General features: G+C 46.8%; 1 protein-coding gene across 1 annotated transcript in view; it reads left to right on the top strand.

Annotated features, from left to right (window-relative positions):
* LOC8034786 (neuroendocrine convertase 2) overlaps positions 1 to 15,824 on the top strand; it is a 182,824-nt gene that overhangs the window by 109,549 nt on the left and 57,451 nt on the right. The window contains exon 3 of the mRNA XM_040206566.3: positions 15,644 to 15,775. Within this exon, the coding sequence (XP_040062500.1) occupies positions 15,644 to 15,775 (132 nt within the window). The remainder of the gene's footprint in view (positions 1 to 15,643; positions 15,776 to 15,824) is intronic.

Genomic DNA, 15,824 nt, shown 5'->3' with positions numbered 1-15,824 from the left:
CATTCTGTCAGGAGCAGGCTCCAAGTATTGTCTCCCAAAGGCAATAAATGCATCAATCGCAAAATATTCTCTTTCAAATTGCAAAGATACAAATACACGCGCTAAACCCAGAGTCGCACACTTGCGTGAGGGACGTTCAATAAGTTATAAAACAAAGTATGATGCAATGAATTGACTGTATTAAAATGATCCATGCACATTGCATTATCCATTGAGACAAAAGTGGCAAGCCACATCGCACTCCATTTTCAGTCGATCTCGCGTCGCTCTACGTTGAAGCTCGCCAGATGGAAATGGCTGACGCGAAGGACAGCATCAAGCACCATGCCGCGATCGAATTATTTGGTGAAAGAAGGAACAGCGCGTCAAGTATTCATGAGCGCAGGAAACGTATGTACGGGGACAATGCACCGTCGTATGCAACTGTCAAAAGAAGGGCAGCTTCGTATAATCACTGCAGGAAGTCACTGGAAGACGACTCCCGAGCCGGTTGCCCAGATAAAGTCAACACCGAGGAAATGTGTGGCGCAAAATGGAAGACATGGTCATGATAAACAGGCGTGTTACGATTTTTAAGGTTGCTACAGAACTGGGCATTAGTACTGGGTCCGCGGAAACGATATTTTACGAACGTTTGTGTACGTCGAAAATTTGTGCGCGTCCAGTTTCGAAAACATTTACGCCTCAATGGAGAAGGATCAAGTGGAATGTGGTTCTGAAACTTTAGCAATGATGGACGCTGATGAGAGCTGCTTTTACCGGTGGTTGGTGACGAGAAGTGAAACCTGGATTTACCACTGGGAACCCAAGAGCAAGCAAGAAAGCACGGCCTTTAAGCGCAAGAATTGTCCTCCGCCCGTAAAATTGAACACAGCGTCTGCGGTCAAGAGCATGGCGACAATTTTTCGGGGGACGAAGATGGCGTTCTGCTGATCGATTACCTACCACCCACAAAAACACGATAGCAGGGCCCTATGACGCCCAAGTGCTGGTTTGGTTGCGTGACGCCATCAAAGAAAAACGCCGGGGAAAATTGAGCAAGAGAACTTTGCTTCCTAAAGAAAATGCTCCAGTGCACACGCCCCATGTTGCATAAGACACTGTGCAGGAATGCTGGTACGAAGTCGCCAATCATCCAGTCTATTCTCCGAAACTTAGCCCCAGTGATTTCTTACTGTTTCGACATTTCAAGAAACCCCTTCTAGGGTCTCGATTTCTCGGTAATGATGACCTGAGAGAGACAAGTGATCGCTATTTTCAGGGGTGTGACAAAAGCTGTTGTTTCTTTCTCCAAGAGTAAGATTACTTGGAAAGCGAAGTTCCAAGTGTGTTAACGTTAAAAAAAAAAAAGCTGGGTTGAAAAAAAAAATGTGTTCTTGGTCTGAGAGTTTTTGCTTCTATGTTAGGCTTAGAAGTTATTTAACAACAATCGTAACTCCGGATGCATCAACCAAAAATACAGCAAAAACCGTGACTTGCGATCACCTCACGAAGTTTCTTTCGTAGCTTTCCATGTTGTGTACGACCAACCCTTGTCCCGGTAGAAGGAATATTGCTGTGGCCTTGAACGCAAACTACGGATCTGTCTGTATGAGGCACAACGGAAAACATTTCAAAAAACAAAACGGCTTAAAACAACCTTGCCAGAAATGTTTCTCAAATTGGACAATCAGCACGTACTCGGCTGTTTAGGAGTGATTTTCTAATACTTTTTCCTTTTTATTACACGTACCCTCGACAAAACATACAACCACTTCCTTGATATAAAGTAACTAAATATTGTTGCTCGTTACTCATCCAAGAAGTAACAAAGGTCGTTAATCCTTACGGCGATTCATAAGGATTAAAACAACTTCAGCTTAAATGTAACGCGTTATTTTTTTTTCGTTACTTCAGATGGTTCGGTTTTGTGAAGCCGTAGACGCTTCCAACATCTATCATGGTTCATAACTTTTGCTTTTAATTCGTACATTCAGGGATAACTCGGGCTATTCTGATAAACCTTGTGCACATCTATTTATGGTCTATCTAGTGTTCTCTCGTGGTGAAAATTACAGGCGAGAGCCGGGGTGAGAACTATAGGTCGGGTAGTTGTGCTGATTCCTCTCCAGAAGTAATTAAATACCGTTATTCCTTACTTCAGTAGGAAGTAAGAAAGATAAATTGCTCGTTCCTTCTCTTAAAAAGTAACTAGGTCGTTACTTCGTTACAGAACAAGGCAACCAAATGTAAAAAAAGCGTTGCCAGCAACGCATTAAGCGCAAGTCTGCGCTGGACTCGCTAAAGTTCGGTGCACTGGAACGAAGTACCGTAATGCTCACTCGCTGAAAAGATTCGGCTCGCGAGCGGACTTCCCCAGCTAATTTTAGAAAATTGCAGGCTTTCCACTTAACGAGAGAACTCATTAAAGAAGCCCCGAAGTTCACAGCGGTGGGCTTCCCGTTCGTAATGAAGACGGAAAAAAAAAATAGGTAAAGACCACTTGCGTCTTTAGCGTGAAACCACCGGCAATGCCAGAATCGCGTCTTTTGCCGCGCACCAAATAATATGAGCCATTATCACTTACCTTTCTGCGTCTCGACGAGATTCTGAGACAGCGACAAGCACACAAGAAATCTAACGTTGGTGATAAGAATGCCACATCATGCCCTTAGTTGTTGATGCGCCATTACACATCACGACACCGATACAATGATTTGTAGAGAGGCCATAACCTCTGGTTGGGAAATATTGGAAAGGAAGTGGCGTGATTGAATGACAAAAATAAAACGTTAAGATGAATTTTGGTTCAGTTGTGATCACACACAACGCACTTTTGTGTACCGCAGTCTATAGAACATAGCAAGACATGATATTTTAGCTTTTGCAGCATGTGCCGCCAAGATACAAAACCGTTTTTTTTTATTCTTTACCACGTGAAAGTTAGTTAGAATGAACACGACAATAATTTATACTATTTGAACAAAATATTAACCAATCATAGTCTCGCTTTTCTAATAATACACCCAGCATAATCCCAGTGACTGACTCTACCAATCACCTCGAAATTTCGAACTTTTTTTACGGTTTTGACATTTTCTTTTTATTTTCGTTTTCGATTTGTGGGCGAAGCCACAGGTGGAAAATGTAAGTATCCTCCTAATGAAAGTGGAACACGTAAACAATGCGCGACTGAGGAAGTTTTTGTTTTTTCTGTCTCACGTGCGTGTTGTTTTGGCGGAGGTTGTTGGTAGCACGACTGAAGAGCTGTAGTCCTACAGAACATATTTACTGCAGACATGGTTGAGATCAAAAAGATTTTACAGTCAAAAACTCAAGATATGTAACGAGTTTTGGCATGTCTGAAATTATTTACACGTATCTTCATTTAAGAAAGGTTTAGGTCACTAGCGCGTTTGGTTCTCTTTTGTTCTGTAATTGGTTCAGAAGTAGCTCTTTCGTTATGGTCGCTATGTTAAGTTACGGCGTAGCCGAATTGGGGGGAAACTTGACTTTACATATCAAGTGGTAGGTGCTGAGAGAGCTTCAACCTTTACCCGGGCCATTCTATTCCTTGTATTTCCGTGAAATAAAGTTTTTTCTTCTTCTCCTTTTCCCAATCTTAGTATTCCACCCATCGAAATTCTAGAAATGAGGTATGCATTTAATTCAGCACCAATCTTTTCTACCTTCGTTTCTCCTTCCTTTTTTTTTTTTTTTGCTTGGTGAATACACTCTGCAGCAATGTAAAACCGGCTATAGCGGCCGGTACTTTGCTTAGAGAGCTGAATTGTAACCAGCTAACCTTTTCTTCTTTTTTTTTCTTCTTTCAGCGCCGGTAAAACTTCATTGCGGCGATGTAAGGAAAAGCATTAGTATCTGCTACTTTTTTTTTTCTTCTTTCGAACGCTGCTTTGCAAGCAGCCAACTACCACCCGATGCAAACATTTACGTCGAGACTGCGCGGTGGCGCTGTTTTTGACCTAGAGAGTCCAGATTTCAGAGAGGGATCAACCGAAACCATGAAGTACATTTGCACTTTAATGGCGAACGCCTCCAATGCGGATTGGTCACAAGTGCGCAGGCGCAGAATGCGTAGCGTCGTCGCTTAGCGAGAAGGAAAGCAGGCGGAGAAACGCAGAATCTTGGCAGACCGACCACCACCACGTTCGGCACCTCTTCGCAGCTCGTGTTGCCAAACGCGACCCATAAACCACGTGACCAGGACCAAGAAGTTGGAAGCACTTTTATCCAGCCGCACTAGTAGTACGGCGCTCTGCGTCAAACAACGTGACCCAGAAACTACGTGGCCACAATCGAGCGGTTGAAAGCACTCTTTTATCGAGGCACACTAGTAGTTTGGCGCTGTGCGTGGCATCTCTCACCGCCGAGTTTTGTGGCCGAGTGGGCTAACGCGTCTCAGCCCGGAGCGTGGAGCGAAATCTTGCGCTGCAGAACCTCCTGGGTTCGATCACCGCCCCCCGTCCGTTTGTATCTGGATGAGTTGCGTACCGGCACGTGGTCGTGTAATCACTACTGCGTAATGCACGGTAAAGACCCCAGGTTAGCGGTTACACTGCCCATCTACAGCCAAGAGACAGATCACCCGTGGAGGCGTAATAGCATCAAGTCTGTCTAAACACACGAGCAGCATAATTTCTTTTCAAGCTGAGTCTTTTTTTTTTTTTTTTTTGCAGGATTGTCGAAAAAGGTTGTCGCTAAGTAGAGCATTGCATCAACTACTATGCTTCGGTGCCAAGTTAGCGCGACGCGGTGTGTGACAGAAACAGACCATTAACGAAGTAACGGAGATAAACAACGCGAGAAAACAACAAAGAATTCCTTAGGAAAAGAATGAAAAATATACCGCCTTAATTGCAACGCCCCGCTCCACTTTTGCGTAGAACGAGGAATAACGTTGTGCAGGACAAATAAAACCGTGCGAATAAATTGCGAACGCGACGTCTGGATAATGGTTTATTAGCCGTACTTTTATTTTTTTCGTCAGACCTTATAAGAGCGGGAGTTCTTGCCTATATAAAAACAAATTACACACACACAAAAAAAAAAAACAGAAGCGCGCGGATTATGTAAGTACCGAAAAAATGGAATAACCCGACGTAAGCTTAAATTTTCATCGCAGAACGCAGGGAAAATACCAAAAACAAAAAAAAAAAAAAATTTCAAGGCGTTAATGTGAAGCCCCGCTATTTATGCTGTTAAAATACACGAATCTAGAAATCGTATTAACGGAAAGTCCGCTTGTGTAGTAAACCATGACGATACAAAAAAAAACAAAAATACATAACCAACAGCCTGGGTTAGTGCTAATTACAGCTCGCTACTCGTCTGTCCTAAGTAAATGGCGTGACCACACGTCGAACTGAGAAGGCGACTGGGTCGCCTCATTAACAATGAAGCTGGGCAGCGAGGACGCCGAGGATGCAATATATGGTGTGCGCGATACCACTTAGAACACAAGGCCTCCGCATGACGTCATCATTAGTGTACCCCCGATCCGCTCCAAGCGCCAGACGCGCTGAAGCTCCACGAGAGACGCCGTAGAGCGGCGGACGCATTCTTAAAGGGACCATGAAACGATTTTGAAAACGAATTCCATTAACCACACGTTGTAAAAGGTCTGAAAAGAAAACCGAAACACAGAAATAGAGAGCTACAAAAAATGTTTCGGTAAAGAACTTTTAAAAGAAAAGCGGACTGTTTTACACCTTCTTGCCTTCGAAATCTCTCTGCCTTTTCAATGCGGTGCATTCGCGGGCCACGGCACGTCAGTCAAATTCGCGTTGCCTATTGGATAAAATCCTACCTCACCAGCACCGCGATCATAAAAAAAGAAATAGCCGGCAGATGTTTCTAAAAGGTTTTGTGAAAGAATATTCTGATCAAGATTTTGTGGAGTAATTAGCGATGTGAAAGAAATTGCCGAAGTTTATAAAGCTCGTATATCTATCGTGTGCTAGACAAAGCAAGAGAAATATCAGAGTGCGCGTGCGCATAGCCGCCTGTCTGCTGAAAAACGTGGCGTCGGTGGTGGTGATTAGTGCCACTAATTAAGCTACGCTTCAAAGTAACAACACTTGCGAATATTGTGGCCTAAAATCATGGTTGCCAGTTATCTGAAGCTTTATCTGAAATCACAGAAAACGTTTTTCAGCCATCCACAAATGTTCAAACAGTTTGAGACAGAGCAAAGTAATATTGCATGAGCTTTCTAACACCAAATCTAATGCTGAGGAAGTCGTATTTTTGAATCATGACGATCGGCAGTTGGGTCTGCTCTGCACAAGCACCAAAATGGCGGCGCCCACAACAATGTCGGAGAACAGAGTGCCGATACCAATGTTACTAAACTCCCTCAGTTGGGAAACTGCCATAGAGCCTGCTTTAAAAAAAAAAGTGCCTCCGATCCGTACTTGAGAACCCAGCTAATGGCGATCGCAACGCCGCCATTTCTCCCGCAACGTCCACTCCGGGAACTGCATGGGTGCACGTCGAGTCGGGCAAGGGCCGGTGGCGCCATCTCGCAGGGTCATCTCGCAGTAGCTATGTAAAGCACCTTTCATGTTTCAACTCGGCGTTAAAGGGAGGCGCTGTTATCGTGTTTAGCTCGGTCTTGGTGGACGCCTGTGGCCCAGGTTTCAAGGGTGAGTTTCCCAACTGAGGTTTTTAGTAACGTTGGCCGATACTTTAGGCGCAGCTCGTTTTGTGATTCTAGTGATGATCGACGTGGTCGGCGTGGTGGAAGCTCATCGTTCCATGTAGAGCGCTATCCTTGAATGAATTTTCGTCGTGTCGTTATGATAACCCAGCACGTCCTAGAAGGGAAGATCCATCTGCTCGTGCGGCGATGTTGTGGCGGCACCGTCAAGACAGCAGAAACGCTCGTGCCGTCGTGTTAGTTTACTTCGACTGCAGGTGTGCTTTCTTAGCATTTTTTTTGTCGGCGAACATCGCCCGGATTTCTTATTTTGCGCATTCCATCCGTGTGCTCAAGTCCAACATATCACTGGTGCGTACGGTATTTAAACGCATGTATGAAGGATTTGAATTTTGACACGTGTTCATCACCCGAGGAATGTGACTAGTGTTAGCATTCCTGGAACGATCGCCACGTCTATATGATCACGAAATCATATTCCTACGTTGCAATATTTCTGCTAAGATTTCATTGACTTTTGCAATCGTAGAAAAGCCGTGTGGCGAGATTTGTATTATCAGTAAAGTCGTGTTTTAAGGTCGCAATCGCCCAAAACGGCGTACTGCAACGTTTTAGTTTTCTCATCTACTTTGCTTTGCGAGTTTATCCTGACAAAATAAAAGTTAATAAAACTTGGGCCCATGAAGAAACTTCGTGCATTTTCTGCTACGCCAGTGAGTGACAGCGCCCTCCCTTCTTCTTAGAGATACCCCGGAAACGGCTGACGACGGCGGAGAAGCGGTTGTCGTGCTGACGACTTGCTGTGCTTCGTGCAGGCGTATGGGACCAGTCCCATGCGGTCACTGTAGCGCAACATATCAAATTGGATTTCGCTCATCTGCGATGTGTTCATGGCTATCGCGGTAATGAGAGGCGTCGATTCAGAAAATACGTCGGTGGCCCCGGCGCCATCAGCTCAGTAAACTCTTGTGGTAAAACCTACCGGCACACCGCCAATTAGCCGCTAACGCTCCCATTCTCCTGCTGCCCGGTGCCATAGTACGTCACGACCGTCAAAATTACGCCGCGGCTTGTTTTACGGTGAGTTAGAGAGGAAGAAAAACTTGATTTTTCAATAACTTTTTCGTGAAAAAGTTAATAAACCGAAACGAAAACGGATTTTTGTTCAGCGTTCAGTAAACATTGAGGGTTTAATGTATAAGTTGTGTGGCAAAAGTAAAAAGGTCATTTCATAGTCCCTATAATGCGGAGCGCGAGTTCGTCTGCTTATTTTGCAGAGGGTTGCTGTGACGTCAGACAGACGCCGAGTTCTGATTGGTTCTGATTGAGGAATAGAGGGCAGACCTCGAAGCAAGCTGTCTTGAGGTTGTCAGGTTTTAACGTCTCTTAAACACTTCCTTTAAGACACCCGTAAATCATGGCCGCTCATTCCAACCGCCAGATCCAACTACCCTCGAGCTACCACTTCTTTCTCCTGAACCCGGTGGCTCGCCTGTGCGTGGCAACGGTCGACGAGTCTCGTCGGCCAACCCGATACCTTACAATCCTCCCCCCTTAGATTAAATGTTCAGCCGGTCTTCACAAAACTTCAGGAGCTGGTCAGCATGTGCCAGTCCTGCTGGTCGTCCAGTATTGCGGTCCTTCAAGCGACAGTCGTTCAGCCCCACTTTCCCCACCACCACGAATGGCCCCGAGCGTCTCGGTGCCAATTTTGCCGCCACGCCCTTGCTGGCATCGCTTAGAATGTGCAGATCACGTAGAACTAGATCACCGATCCTAAAGTTACACTGTCGTCGATTTCTGTCGTAGTAGCGGCGCTGCTGCTCTTGGGCTCTTCTCTGGTTCTCTAGCGCAAGCTCGTGTGCGTCTTGCAGCCTAGATGTCACCTCTGCCACGAAGCCTGGAGCTCGACTGTCTGGTGTAGGAAGTTGACCAGGGTTTTGTTCCCATGGTTTGCGGAGCTGGCGCCCATAGCACAGAAAAGCTGGCGTGTACCCTGTGGTCACACTTTCGCAAGTTCTCATTGCGAATGAAACTTCAGGGATACGTTGGTCCCAGTCACGATGGTCATGGCAGTATGCCACGAGGCACTGCTTCACTGTTGCGTTATGCCGCTCTACCATCTGCCCTGCAGGGCGGTACGGTACCGTGTGGCGGTCTTTGATGCCGAGGTTTTTCATGACGTTCTTCCACAGCCGAGAAACGAAGACTCTTCCATTGTCACTGGATATGCTTTTTGGGAAGCCATGTCGACAGAACACGTCAATCATTTTTTCCAGGATGGCCTTACTGGTCGGAGCTCGAAGGGGAAATAGTTCAACAAACTTCGTGAACTTGTCGAGTACCAAGGAAAGATCCAGGAGCTGGAGAGGGAGGTGTGGTCCAGGCTGCTACACTCTGATCCGTCACCGGAACTGGACGAGTCACTAGCGTCGCCGTTCGAGTCGCCGGAACTAGGCGAGGCACTGGCGTCGCTGTTCGACTTTGAAACACCAAGTCCCGGGCCACTTGGTTTGAAAGTTGGGGAGGGGGTACGTATTGGAGACGTCGCCACACGCGCTCCATTAACCCATCGGCAGCGTCGGCGAGTTCCTTGAGCGTGGCGAAGGTCCTTCCTTCAACGAGACCCCGGAACTGCGGGTGCATCTGTCGGAGTACCCTCTCCACCTTCTGCGCATCTGTCACAGGCTCGCCGATCCTGTCGTAGTAACTGCTGATGACATATATGAACTGCTTCAGGTTTTCCTCGGGGTGTTGAGTTCGCTTCCGCAGTTCCTCTTTCAGTCGCTTCTTCTTGTCCACCGGCACAAACTGACTATGGAACGCGGTGACGAAGCTGCCCCAGCTCGTAAACTCCCCCGCGAAGCGAAACCACAGCTTGGCACTTCCGTCGAGAACTGCGGGTACGACACGGCTGATGCGATCCTCTGGCTTGACACCGTGGATTAGGCAGTAACTCTCGAGCTTCTCTATGAACCCTTCTGGTGACTGTAGATCTCCAAAGCCAGAAAACCTGGGAGGCTGGGTGGAGATCCACAGGGCATGTATGGGATCTTGATCGGGCGCTCCGTTGGTCGCAGTGACGGCTGGCGTTACCAACGGAGAGGGTAACAAGGGCTGCAAGGGCTGAGGCGATAAGGGCTGAGGCGACAAGGGCTGAGGCAACAAAGGTTGCAAGGGCTGAGGCAGCTCAGGGTCGAGCTCACCTTCTGCAAGCTCGATGGGCGCGGCAATCAAGAGCTTGCGTATGTGGGCGGCGATTTGTTCCCGATGAAGCGCTGAACCATCCGTTTGCTGCATCATCGTACGGAGAAAATCTGGCGGCACGAAAAGCGGTCGATGAGACATTTTAGTATCCCGGACGAGCCCCCACTTGTCAGGTTTCAACGTCTCTTAAACACTTCCTCTAAGACACCCGTAAATCATGGCCGCTCATTCCAACAACAAGATCCAACTACCCTCGAGCTACCACTTCTTTCTCCTCAACCCGGTGGCTCGGCTATGCGTGGCAACGATAGACGAGTCTCGTCGGCCAACCCGATACCTTACAAGGTCTACCCACTTTTTTTTCAGTAAGAGCCAATCAGAGTTGGGCGTCTTACTGACGTCACCACATCCCCTGCAAAGCAAGCAGACGAACTCGCGCTTCGTGTCACCACGTGCTGACATCACGCAAGTTGTGGAACGCTGCAAGACGCGCTCTCAATGATGCTGACGCAAAGTAGGCGGAGCGGCGTGGATGGCGTTTGGAAGAGGGTGGAGAAGGGGAGTAAAGGGGGGAGAAGGGGGAGAGGGGAGGGGCCGAGGTGCAGGTCCTGTTGTCTAAGTGGTGTTGGTCTGTGAGACCTCAAAAGTGCTCGGCTTGTGGCCCCGAGGCCTCTCGATAAGGCTTCCATCAACCCTCGCATGAAGAGAGCTAAAAAAGAACGGAGAGACCGTCGTAAGGTTTCATGACGTCATCGTCGAATGGATGGATGTATGAATGCTATTGAATAAAGCTAGGTAATACATTTTCCGCCATTTATTTATTTAAGCAAAAATGGACGGATGTTTTTCCGGTGCTTATTGATTAAAGAAATAAAGCGGTGTGTTTCAATAACTTTTTGCGGACGGACGCTAAGTAATAAAAAAGGACGGTGATTATTCGTGAGAAAAGTACAATGAGAAACGTAAGCCGCTGTTACATTGCTCGTGGTACATCATGCAAACTACTTGGTGTTCGCTTTCAGACATGATGACAGAATCGTCTGCGGACACGACTTAAGCATGATCGAAGCAGCTTCATACATGCTTCTAAGATGTCGGCAAGCAGTTATGACCAATGCGACCGTCATACAAGGAAGACCTCATACACTGTCTGCAGCCTGTTTTTGTATAGTGCATTAGGAGTGTGAATGCAGCTTAAAGATCTTCCCCGTGAATTATGAAATGCCCGTTCCTTTCTCACGTCTGGTTTTAGTAACATGTACCATGGTAAAGCTGTTTTTTCTTTGCCTTATTTTCTTCTACATTTTTCTCTTCTGCTTCTTTCACTGCCTTTTCGTGGGCCGTGTACGGGTCGATGACGATGGGCAGCCGCGGAGCGTGGGAGGAGCACTGCGTCATGAAGGCGTGATGGGTCTGACGGCCGTGCACGAGGGTTGTTGTTTCTATATCTGGGGGGGGGGGGGGGGGGGGGGGGGGGGAGAGAGAGATAGGAACGTCAGTTGCTCGGGTGTCTAAGGATCGTGGGCAAGTGATCGATAGGTCGAAGGTTTATCGCTTTTCGAGATATGAACGGGTGAGTGGGTTTATTGGGAAGGCGCCCGGGCGTGACAGAGATGGTGCGTTAGCTGGTGTATGGTGGGAGGTCAGAATAAAACGGCTCTTGTTTTTATTGCGACACTCTGGAAAGTTGTTAGGGATAGGGACAACCAAAACGCGGAATAATCGCCATACGTGTCTTTTGAAATATAAAATACTAACGGAATTTTAATAACTTTATTATTTCGACGTCAGCGATATTAAATTATGTTACAACCATGGACTTTGGAAGCTGCAGTTAGTGCACTTCCGCTGAAACCTTCTCGCCAAGGCTGTCCTGACAGAAAGCGAGGTTGGTATGAATAGTGGGTAGGTTCGAAGCTAGACTGCCTTTGTTTCCACTGCACTCGTCGAAAGCCTTCAAATTCGAGAGCCAAACACCGGACGCCGGCGTTCCGCATTCAAACGCGTTCGACGAGTGCAGCGAAAACAGAAGGCAGGCTAGCTTCGAGCCCACCCACTAGTCATTCCAACCAGAGCTCGGCGTTCTGACGTCACCACGCATTCTCATCTCCTCCTCTCCCTCACTTTCTGCTCACATGGACCATAGCCTTCTCTATACTCACAAAGCCTGGCAGTTCGACGACGTAGCCATCGAGTACCCGGTCGCACATGTGGAGCGCGAGGATCTGGTAGCACAGAACATTTCTCGGGGAACCTGGACGTCAGCGCACAGCTTTTGCAGCGGCGAGGACCCGAAACGCACTTTTTCGTTCGGGAGAGGTGTGTTTCGGCGTCTCGCCGTTGCGGGGCGCCAGTCACGTGGCTCTCGTCTCATCCGCTGTCTGCCACTCCACCTTTACCACTTCGGCGGTCGCTTCTCGTGTCGATCTGCCAGGCTTTGTCAGTATGTAGGAGACTATGGATAGACGTATAGCCAGTGACAGGATAAGATGGAACCCATGTATTATATTCCAGCACAGGCTCGAAGCCTACGCATGCGACCTAGCGTTATTTAAAGGCAAAAATCTCGCGTTCACGGTGGAGCATTCGCTGCAGTCAGTGTCAACTTTAGAAGCGCAGTGCACGGCGAGGCCCGAACACATCATCATCGCTCAGCAGCCAATCAGAATGCAGCATTTCTTTGATACGAACTCCCAAAAACCAACCACGATGCAGGTTGCGTAAACACAGCCACGCTCTTCGTTTCTCGAATTGTCGGTGTTTATAGGTTCTTAAACTGTCACCGACTTCGGCGCTTTATGCTTACGACTGGAGAACCATCCTTTTCGTGAAAACGGTAAACCATCTTGTTCATAAATAAGACGCACTGCGAGACGCGATAGGTTGAGTTTCTAGGGAAGTAAAGAAAAAGCTTCGTTTAAAGGCTCGCGACTCAGACTCACAACCAGGGTTGTAGTCGTCTCTAGAAGCATTGCCCGAATATAAACGAAAACTTAGCCCTGTTTAGCGAGCAATCGATCGATCGGTGGTGCTTCTTCATTCGGAACCGGGTGGGAATATTAAACCAAGAAGTAACCTTCAGAAAGAGAAGGAATCGAAACGCACCCCTGTCAAGACACGACACGGCGCGCTTCATTTTCGCGACGCTTCTTTTGAAATCGAATTCTTCGGAGCGACCGTCTCTTCCAAGTGACTCCGTCCTCCTGCAGGCGGTGTTCTTCAAATAAGATTAGTATGCTTTGTCTCAGACGCTTTACTTCTATGGAACTTCATAAAAAGAATATGCATATCCACATGTCGCAGCAAAAACCGAACATATTGAAGTTTTAAATACTAATAATGCAAAACAAAAATGAATTACCAATTTAAACGTAAACGTAACTTTTTGAGAACATCGCTACCTACGCGTCACACGTTGTATGCTACAAAGAACATTGCCAATTTGAGAACTTATTTTTTTTAGAAAACGCTGACACAGCGTTTTGTTTTTTAAAATATTTCGATCACACTGATAATGTACCATACAAAAAAAAAAAAAAAACAGTCTGTGCAGACACTCAGTATCTGAGGCGTGCTTTTTTCACGTATAACGGTCTGCCACACTGGTCATACGAAATACGCTGCGTCTAAAGGTACGTCGGACGTACTCGGAACTTTGAGTCTAAAGGTACGTCGGACATATTGTAAGCACCCCAATTCTGTACAAGAATTTAGAGATCGGAGACATGCAATGTCTACTCTCCATCAAGGTTGAGCGTCCGAAACGTCGCTTCTTTCCTTTCCCCTTCTCTTTGCACGTCTTATTCACGCTTTCAGTATTGTGCCCACCTTTCCGTGCCGGCAGCACACCACCTTTTGGTCCCTGACACCCGGTTTTGTCATCAGTTGGTAGATAGCGGCACACAGCGATACTTGTGCTACCGCGCAGGCGCGTTAGAACATAGGCACAAGTAAGGCGTTGTGTGTTCTGTTTCTTCTTCGCCGCCGTTCGTTCGACTCCGTCGTCTGACTTGCTAGCGCGGCTCTTTTTTTTTTTCTTTACGTGATTCATGCCATCTCTTCAGGCGCTCAGAGCTTTGCTCTCCACCATGAGTACGAAGATGAATTTGTACACAGTGAAGTTGCAGCGAACGGTGATCACGTGCGCGAAAGATAACGGGAACCACGGCACTGCAGAGCATCTGCGATACCGTGTGATACGGTGGGGAAGACAGCGGGAGTAGGTATTCAAGGGCTCTGCGACCCGTAAAAAGTGTACGGGACAGCACAATAATGTAAAAGTCGACATCCGGAACTCGAGACGAAAATTCGTGAGTTTGTGTGCAGCTAACTGGACGGGGCCACCGAGGACTAGTCGAGTCGTGGCGAGAGCAACATAGTTGACCGTGGTGCGCCGTGAGAATTGAAGGCGAGCGGGCTAATTCTCTACAGAATTGGTTTTACCCCCTCTCCCTTTTTCAAAATCGCGGGAGTAAAAAGAATGGAGTGCTTAGAATGGACTAATTAGGGCAGCAATCAGAAATAACCATGGAATGAAAATTGCCAGTGGGATCTCAGTAAGGCACGCTATGACCCGCTGTAATACGACCCTTCCCCATCGCGGCTACGTCCGACGCATCTCCGTATACGTCCGACATACCTTTAGAGTTCTCGTTCCGGATACGTCCAACGTACCTTTAGACACAACGTAAAACATATGACTGCAGTCACGTTCGAAGCATGCATGTATATCTGAGTAAACACGATTCGAACATTCTTGAGAAGTGTCCGCAAATATGCATGATATCACTTTGTACGCGGTATGTGGAGAATGCCTGCAGTTTAAGCATTCCGGATCGCGTTCACACCTATTACAGTCTTATACGCAGAGCCCTTAAGATTAGGTATATACGTAAGTGGAAAGGTGGGAAGTAAACTAGTCTTTTTAATTATATAATTTTAATTTAGTTCAGTTCAGTTCAGCATGTTGGTATGTTGCCTGGTGTTGATTTCGAATTTGTAATTGCTTTCTAGATAACCCTCCCAGATTCAGAAGTACGGGAAACGTAATGAGTGTGTTCTAAACTATAAACTATGTCCTATATAGGACATGGGAACATTTTGCCTCGACGACAAAATTACGCGCACGGCTGGAGCGTTAAAGGAGTTCATTAGCCCGTGTCGCTAATTACCTTCTCCTAATGACCTAAGTTTTCAGATTCAACACTTTTTGTGTCTTAAATTATCTCAATAAAAATTCCGGTCCCTAAAGACTAAACTTAAATATGAATTTATAGAGAAAACTAATATGCGTGCAAATCCCATCAGATTGAAAGTTCGCGCTTTATTGACCTTTAAACGCAAAAAAAAAGTAATGTTCTTACCATGTTCTTTTTTATTTTTATATATATGGCGAAGTAGCAATGTCCTATTGCGCTTTAGAGTACGGCCCCGTAATAAAAAGGAAGCTGAAAAGGCTCTTAAAAAAAGCGAGTTAGAGGTGAATTCTGGCGTATATTTATCCCGTGGATCTGAATATCTCGTTTGCTTTTCCCGAAAATGTTACTTAACGTGAGAGAACACGAAAAACCTCCGACCAGTGTTACGTCATGCCCAGATTTTTCGGCACCCAAACGCGTGTCGCTTGTGTGGGTAGCGAGTGATATTGTTAGCTTGCCTGGCATATTCCCCCACACTGATACCAGTCCAAAAAAAAAAAAAAAATATTCCCTACTTTTTTTTTTGTTTTGTTTTGTTTAGAGTTCACGTTAGAAGTGTATTTTTCTAAATGCCCACCAGGTGGAGGCAGCTGTCCAGCAGACCGGTTTCAAGCGGGTCAAGAGGGGGTACACGGAGCTCAAGCTCGGGCCTGAGAACCTCAGGCTGCAGAGGGAACCCAGCGATCCTTACTTCCCGTACCAGTGGTACTTGGTGAGTATGCTTTTCCCTCACCGCATAGCTACGAACCGCCACTTCGGCC

This window comes from Ixodes scapularis, unplaced genomic scaffold, assembly GCF_016920785.2.
Source record: "Ixodes scapularis isolate PalLabHiFi unplaced genomic scaffold, ASM1692078v2 PGA_scaffold4__175_contigs__length_147842914, whole genome shotgun sequence".
Lineage (NCBI taxonomy): Eukaryota > Metazoa > Arthropoda > Arachnida > Ixodida > Ixodidae > Ixodes > Ixodes scapularis.
Note: the sequence above shows the minus strand (reverse complement) of the source record. Positions and strands in the feature narration are given on the sequence as shown.